Source organism: Amaranthus tricolor, chromosome 9 (genome assembly GCF_026212465.1).
Source record: "Amaranthus tricolor cultivar Red isolate AtriRed21 chromosome 9, ASM2621246v1, whole genome shotgun sequence".
NCBI classification, from domain to species: domain Eukaryota; kingdom Viridiplantae; phylum Streptophyta; class Magnoliopsida; order Caryophyllales; family Amaranthaceae; genus Amaranthus; species Amaranthus tricolor.
Genome location: NC_080055.1, coordinates 2,928,957 through 2,937,836, shown reverse-complemented (window position 1 = coordinate 2,937,836; position 8,880 = coordinate 2,928,957). Strand labels below are relative to the sequence as shown.

The 8,880-nt window shown below is 32.0% G+C and overlaps 1 protein-coding gene across 1 annotated transcript; it reads right to left on the bottom strand.

Moving 5' to 3' along the window:
* Nucleotides 1-3,470: 3,470 nt before the first annotated feature.
* LOC130823836 (uncharacterized) lies at nt 3,471-8,275 on the bottom strand. Its single transcript, XM_057688632.1, has 2 exons — nt 5,542-8,275; nt 3,471-4,585 (listed from the first exon to the last, which is right to left on the bottom strand). The coding sequence occupies exon 1, from the start codon at nt 7,947-7,949 to the stop codon at nt 7,098-7,100; it is 852 nt and encodes a 283-aa protein (XP_057544615.1). The 5' UTR covers nt 7,950-8,275; the 3' UTR covers nt 3,471-4,585; nt 5,542-7,097.
* Nucleotides 8,276-8,880: the final 605 nt, after the last annotated feature.

Sequence of the window (8,880 nt, the reverse complement as noted above, 5' to 3'; positions counted from 1 at the left end):
TTAGGATAAAATAAGGACAAGTCGTCAGTTCCCTTCAAATATCTTAAATTACGTTTAACTTCAGTGAGATTTGATTCTTTAGGATTAGATTGAAATCTAGCACATAAACCAACACTGAAAGCAATATCTGGTCTACTAGCAGTTAGATATAATAAAGAGCCAATCATGCCTCTATACATAGTTTGATCAACATTTGTTCCATTTGGGTCTTCATCTAATCTAACATTTGTAGCCATAGGTGTGTTGTTGGTTTTAGCATTATTCAAGCCATATTTCTTGAGAAGTTCTTTTATATATTTTTGTTGGTGAATAAAGATACCATTAGTAGTTTGTTTAATTTGCAAACCAAGAAAGAAATTTAATTCTCCCATCATGCTCATTTCAAATTCAGTGCTCATAAGGTTGGCAAATTCTTTACACAACAGTTCATTGGTGGCTCCAAAGATAATATCATCAACGTATATTTGAACAACTAAAATATCCGAACCTCTATTCTTAAAGAATAAGGTTTTGTCAATTTTGCCTCTTACAAAGTCATTTTGAATCAAAAACTTTGATAGTCTTTCATACCATTGCCTAGGAGCTTGTTTTAAGCCATAAAGAGCTTTATCAAGCTTGTAGACATGATCGAGACAAGAGGTATTTTCAAAGCCTGGGGGTTGTTCAAAAAAAACTTCTTCATCAAGAAAACCATTTAAGAAAGGACATTTCACATCCATTTGATATAATTTAAAGTTCATGAATGCAGCAAAAGAAATTAAGATTCTTATAGCCTCTAACCTTGCTACCGGAGCAAATGTTTCGGTATAATCAATACCTTCTTGTTGATTGTATCCTTTGACCATGAGCCTTGCTTTGTTTCTAACAATTATTCCATGCTCATCTAGTTTATTCCGAAATACCCATTTCAAACCAATTACCTTCTTGTGTTTTGGTTTGGGTTCTAAGTGTCATACCTTATTTCTTTCAAATTCATTTAATTCATCTTGCATGACTACGATCCATTCGGAATCCTTTAGAGCTTCTTCATGATTCTTGGGCTCGAGTGATGATAGGAACGTAAAGTGTGCACAAAAGTTTCTCATTTGAGATCTAGTTTGTGTTCCTTTATTCAAATCACTTATAATCAAATCAAGAGGATGATGACTTTGATACTTCCAAGGTTTGGGCACAAATTCTCTTGTGGGAACAATAGCATGTTCTGGTTCATCAGCTTGATCAACATTCTGTTCAGCTACTGGATCGTTTTGCTCTTTTGTGGGAACAGCTGTATAGGGAAAAGTCTGTTGGTTCTGAAGTACCGGCTGTTCCTGATCAAGATCGTTCCTTTCTGCCTCTTCTGGGATCAGCTGTTCACCTGCTGTTCCTTGATCTTGCATTTTCATTTCTTTTCATCATTCTCAAGATTTGCAAGACCTATCTTAAAATTATTTGTATCCTGTTCACTTGACAAAAAGTTAGTTTCATCGAAAATTATGTGAACGGATTCTTCCACACTCATTGTTCTTTTGTTATAAACTCTATATGCCTTACTTTGAGATGAATAGCCAAGAAATACTGCTTCATCACTTCTTTCATCAAATTTACCTATATTTCGTTTTCTATTAACATGTACAAAACATTTGCATCCAAACACACGAAAATAGGAAATATTTGGTTTAACACCTTTAAGCAATTCATAGGGTGTCTTTGAAGTGATTGGTCTTATTAATACACGATTCAAAATATAACATGCAGTATTAACAGCTTCGGCCCAAAAATTTCTAAGTAGACCACTAGCAATTAACATGGTTCTAGCCATTTCCTCTAAAGTCCTATTTTTTCTTTCTACTACACCATTTTGTTGTGGTGTTCGTGGTGCCGAAAAATTGTGACTTAATCCTTGTTCATTGCAATAACTCATAAAACTTGAATTTTCAAATTCTTTACCATGATCTGACCTTATGTGAATAATTTGATTATTGGTAGATTTTTGTATTTTGTTAGCGAAAGAAACAAACTCATTAAAGGCTTCATCTTTACCAACTAAAAATAAAATCCAAGTAAATCTACTATAATTATCAACAATAACAAACACATATCTTTTGCCACTACGGCTTTGTGTTCTCATAGGTCCACATAGATCCATATGTAATAATTCAAGTGGTTTAGTGGTGGTCACAATATTCTTTGATTTAAAAGATGACATCACTTGTTTTTCTTTGACACAAGGATCACAAATTTTTCTTTTGGTGCACTGGTCCTTCAGATGGCCAGTTCCTCCACAGAAGGAACAGATTCTGTCACTAGGGAGATCAACGTATACCTTTTTCTTCTTGCTATTCTTAAAGTGATCTAGGCGTTTTGAATTTTTACTTTTAGCTTCTTGAATCCATTTGGGAACACTTTTGATTTTCCCTTTTTCTCTTGAATTTAATTCAAGCTCTATTTTATCACTGTTGGAGCGTTTGAATTCGAAGCTACTGTCCAGATTTTGAAAATCTGTACACAGGTTCTTAATAGATGCGTCGTTTAATTTCTTATTCAAGCCTAGCAATTTGTATTGCGATAACTCAATATTAAGAATAACATTTTTCTTTTTAATTCTCTCCATATTTTCCTTTAAAATTATGTTTTGGTTCAAAAAACCGAAAAATCTGTTTTGGACATCGGATTTAAAGGTGTTTATATAGAAGACATGGTCTTTACTTACTTTGAGCTCCTTTTCCAATTGGAGACACTTATCATTACAATTTTCAAGTTTAATTTGTGTCTCCTTTAGCAACTCTGTTAATTTATTTTTACTCAATTTGGATGGATGGACAGAAAATGAGTTAGAAGAACATACCTGCTTTATAGCAAGGACATTAATTTCCATCTTCTAAAAATCTTCTTTTTCAAATTCGGTTATAGGTTTGGGAACAATTTCCTGATTGGAGTCAGTAGTGATTACCTCAAAGTCTCCAATTTTGATGACTCTCCAACCTTGATAATTTTCCGCTTTGATGAAGATCTCCATCCTATTCTTCCATTAAGTATAGAATTTTCCATCAAACATGGGTGGTCTTTGAGTAAAATACCCTTCTTCCATTCGCTCGTTCATACTTGACATTTTCGGGAACACCAGGATTCAGCCCTCAGGGTTTCCTGATCTACTGGGAACAGGGCTCTGATACCAATTGTAGACTCAATTAGGAACGGGAACAGCAACAAGAGGGGGGGTGAATTGTTGTTGTTACTAGTTTAAGCGTTTTTGCCCTGTTTTTGCGGAATTAGATAAAATAAATAAAGCTTAAACTTAGAGCGAAATAATTAAAAGAGACAAACGATTTTTACGTGGAAACCTTCTAGGCCTAAATAGAAGGAAAAACCACGATCCCTTGGGATTTCTAAATTCTCCACTATGTTTAAGGCAACTTGTTACAATTACATTAAACATCTTACTTCACTCGAAGCGCATCAACTAGGCCAACTCTTCTCTCTCAAATTGCTTCACTCAAAGCAACAAACTTAGCTTCACTAAAAGCTAATTTTCACCACTAGCTTCACTAGAAGCCTTCTCCTTAGCTTTACTCAAAGCTAATCTCTTCTCTAGCTTCATTAAAAGCTATCTAATTTCCCCCTTAGACTCACCCGAGTTTAATTACAAATTCTCTCAAAAACCCTTACAAAAGGATAAAAATTCTCTAAAAATAAAATCAATGAGTTGCACAAGAAACTATTATAAATTAATTGGCATTTTTAAAACAAATTTTTCTTGTAAAAATTCTCCCAAAATTACGTATGATTTAATGGCTCATACTAAGGCGAGTTTTGAAGAATAACCGAGTCGACTATTTATAGAGTTAAAATCGCTAAGAAAATGGAATAATCCAATCTATTATTCCTTTATCAAAAAGATCATGGGAGTATTGTGGATTAAACTACCAAACGGTTATTTCCACAATGACTTGAATAAATCAATCATACGTTTAAAACAACAATAATCGCTGTTTCCTAATAATAACCGCTGTTCCCTTAAGCAGCAGTTTCTTCAGCAGTTCCTGTTCCAGTACTAACTGCTGGAACGTTTTTGCTATTTATAGAAACGGTTATCCTTGATAAAAATAGACATGATAACCTATTATCTAAGACAAGGACTGGTTAAAAATAATAGCTAAGACCTATTCAACAACCGCTATTTCTATTTTTAGCAAATCCAATATTTGCTGAACATAGATCCTAAAATAAAGGATCTTTATTTAGAGGCTCATACGTAAAGTAATTTTAAGAAAAGTTTTTGCCAATTAATTATAATAATTAATAAATACAACAAATTAACTTTATTTAATACATAAACTAAAAATAATATATATAAATATATAACCAGAATTTCCAGTTAACATAGGCTGACTCCAGTTCAGGAACAGTGCGCTGTCTCCAATTTCCAGTTTTGCTAGAACATCCAACTTAGGAACAGTAGACCTGTTGTCTCCATTTTACATCCCAAGCGATATACTTCTTCTAACATCTTTCGGATCCTTTTGACACGTACATTTCCATGAACCAAGTCATAGGTACTATCAACGATCATAATCACGACCGGATATCGACCTGCACACAATCTCTAAACACATATTTGCTTAAGTGTAGTCATCATCAAAACTCAAGAGGTCTAACAATATATATATATATATATATATATATATATATATATATATATATATATATATATATATATATATATATATATATATATATATACATATACTTATATATACATATATTCATATATATATATATATATATATATATATATATATATATATATATATATATATATATATACATATATATAGATATACATATATACATATATATATATATACATATATATATATATATATATATATACATATATATATATATATACATATACATATATATATATATATGTATATATGTATATATATATGTATATATGTATATATATATGTATATATGTATATATATATGTATATATGTATATATATATATATATATATATATATATATATATATATATGTATATATATATATATATATATATATATATATATATATATTTATATATATATATATATATATATGTATATATGTATATATGTATATATATATATGTATATATGTATATATGTATATATATATATATGTATATATATATATATGTATATATATATATATATATATATATATATATATATATATATATATATATATATTCTAATTTCTAATATTAATTTCAAGCATATACTTATGTTTTCAATTCTAACCAATTCAAAACAAGAACATATAATAATTACTTTTGTGTGCTAATTTTCATGCCAAACAAACCAAGATTGCATTACTTAAAGCGAGTTAATGCCTTAAAATCTTAAAAAGCCTTAAAAACTCAACTTGGCACTTAATTTCAAGTATATTCCTATTTTTTCAATTCTAACCAATTCAAAGCAATAACATATACTAATTAGTGTTGTGCGCAAAGTTTCATGCCAAACAAACGAAGATTCAACTACTTGAAGCGAATTAGTAATTAGATCATACCTTGTGTGTTACTTAATTCAAATGTATTCCTCCTTTGTGATCTACACGCATATAACCAACATCTATATCATCTTCATCCACGGATTTTGGATTAATAAAGGGTGGGAGTCCTCAAAAGCATCATATTCTTCCTTATCATCAACATCACCAATACCGTGTATACTTCTTTTTCCTAGTACAACAATAGACCCTTTTTTATCAGACGGGTCTATAATGTAGAATACTTGCTTAGCATGTGTGGCTAGTATAAATGATTCTTCCCTATCACGAAAATGAGTTAAATATACAAGAGTGAATCCTCAAGGGTCATCAATTTTTATGTAGCGTCGATTTCTGTCTACCCACTGCACTTGAAAAGACCAATGGTGAAACTAGAGTAGTCAAGCTCCCATATTTCATGTACCTGCCCGTAGTATAAGAATGTAGCATCAATCGTCGATTGATCCTTGGCACTAACGTAAAATGTAGATGACGCCAAAATAGAAACACCACTATTTTGAAAATATAGATTACGGAACCTAAATGCTATAAAGACTCACAAAAAGCCTGCTTCTCTTCCTTGGACAATGTGTAGCAAGCAGGAGGCAAATAAATCTTATCATTACTCATCTTCTTTATCCCAGTAACTTTTTGTTTGCCCTTTCCCTTGTTACTGCTACCTTCTTCCTCAGCTCTATATTATTCGTATTTGCCTTAACCTGTGTTCACAATACCGGCCGAAGACCCTTACATTCAAAGTAATCTTGCACGACCTTAACATCCTTCGTCTTACCGAGAATGTTCATGAGCGTCCCGAGTATAGCACTGCATACATTTTTCTCTATATGCATAACGTCAAGATAATGCCTAACCTGTAGATCTCTCCAATATGAAAGCTTCCAAAAGATTAATTCTTTTTTCCATAATCGGTCTTCACCCCCTTGCACTTGTCCTGTTTTACCAAATATAGTATCAACTCCCTTAACCTGTTCGTAAACCTTATAACCAATCAACGGTCGACAAGCTATGCAGTCCTCAACCTCCCCGTTGAATGTCTTTTTATACTTACAACATTAGTGATCTCGTGGGAGGAACTTTCGATGGTGCTTGAATACATGTTTGCACTTAGGAATCCACGTTCTATGTCATCGATACATATTGTGCATGCTTTCTTCCTGTTGTTCTTATACCCTGATAAGTTGTCATTAGCCGAAAAATCATAGCGGTGAATAAAAGCATTGCACTTAATATGAACTTCTCATTAGCATGTGCATTGAACACGAAACCCCTTCATCCCACATCTTTCTCAAATCCTCAATGAGGGGTGCAAGATATACATCTATGTCATTCTCAGGTTGTTCAGGACCCGAGATTAGAAGCAAAAGCATAATGTACTTACGCTTCATACACAGTTAAGGAGACAAACTAGGTTGAATTACGATTGTCAAATGGGCTCATTCCATTGGTACACAGTCTGAGCCTTAAATTACGATCTTCATCCCCGAATGTCTTATGCAACCTATTAATAGTCTTCCACTCCGGAGAATTAACTGGATGTGTGAGCATGTGACCTTTCTTCACCCAATCTGCATGCCACCTAAATTTGACGCATCTTTCTTTATAGAAAACAAGCGCTTGAATTTAAGTATTATTGGAAGATACCACAATACCTTAGCCGAGGGCCCTTTAGTATCCCGAGCCCCTTTACACTTGTAACGCGATAACTCACATCTCGGACACTCTTTTAAGTTTTCATTTTCATTCTGATACAATACACAATCATTCGGACACCCATGAATCTTCAGGTACTCAAAGCCGAAAGGACACATGAGCTTTTTGGAATAGTATGTCGACTTTGGAAGTTCGTTTCCATCAGTAAGCATCTCATCTAACGCTTCTAATAACATTGTGAAACTAGTGTCACTCCAATTGACCTTTGACTTAATGTTGGAAATTGTCAACACGACTGTAAGTTTGGTGAACTTTGTACATCTAGGGTACAAAGGCTGGTGAGAAGCCTCTGTCAACAAGTCGAAAACACGAGGATGTTTTCTTAACTCATCCTTGACCCCGTCCATCATGTCATCAACACGATTTACATCCTCATTGACATTCTCTTCATCCGTCTCATACCCATCAACACAATCTACATCCTCATTGACATCCCCATTAACATTCTCATCAACACTTTTTTCTTCATAAACTCTCTCCTCACCATGCCAAACCCAAATATGATATTGAGGCCTATATCCACGTTGAAGTATATGCTCCTTAAGGATGTCAACACTATTTAAGTTTGATAGATTGCCACACTTGACACGTGGGCAATAAAAACCAACTCTCCCCATCCTAATTTGATGTTCGAAGGCAATACTACAAAATTCTAATACCCCAACAACAAATTCTGAAGATTCAATGTTAGCATACATACAAGAATGATCTTTGTCACCCTAAGTGTGATTAATTAAAAACAAAATTAATACACATTAATCATAATAAATACTTAACCCTAATTAACAAGTAAGGTAAAACTCATTCATTTAACTATAATTAGCCTTAATAATAATATGTATATTCTAATAACAACATTTATTCAACCCTATGTATATTCTAATAATAACATTCATTCAACTTAAATTAACCCAAATAATAATACAACCCTAAAATAACCCTAATTAACAAACTAATAATACAAAATAGGCAATATGTAAATCTTCAAAATAACAATTAACTACATTCAAAATAACAATTAACTACAAACAACAAAAATGATATCAATATTGCCATTTACTACTAATAACACAAACATCACGACAATAGAAATCCCAACAAACAAAATACAACAAAATTGTGAAAAATTAATGTCGTCGCAGAGAATTTGTCAAAATTCATATATATATATGTACAAGAAAATTTCAACTCTCAAAAATATAAAAACTCTAGAAATAATATCTTTAGCACTAAATGACAAACAATACAATAATAATATAAACTTGCAATTTATCATAATAAATAGAAATTACCTTAATTTATGGGTTATGTAATCTACAATGAATAACAAAAACAAAATCAGTATAATAGAAATTACCTATTAATTAACCATAAATAATCCCAACTTTAGGGGGTATTTTCTTAGAGTAACTAGGGTAACCCGGTGACCTGCTATAGTAAGTAATTCAGCATAACCTAAACTGAAAATTAATGTAAAATTAGAGGAAAAAATTGATAATTTACATGAAATATTATGAATATTCAACATCTTTTCAAACATTTTTCTCGACATTTTGTTTTAATTTATCTCTTTTTTTAACAAAACTTGCTATAGCAAGTCATCAGATTATCGGGTTTACTCTAGGAATA

Bases quoted from the DNA above. Each gene is read 5' to 3' on its own strand.
- LOC130823836 (XM_057688632.1), bottom strand. From the start codon at position 7,949: ATGTATGCTAACATTGAATCTTCAGAATTTGTTGTTGGGGTATTAGAA.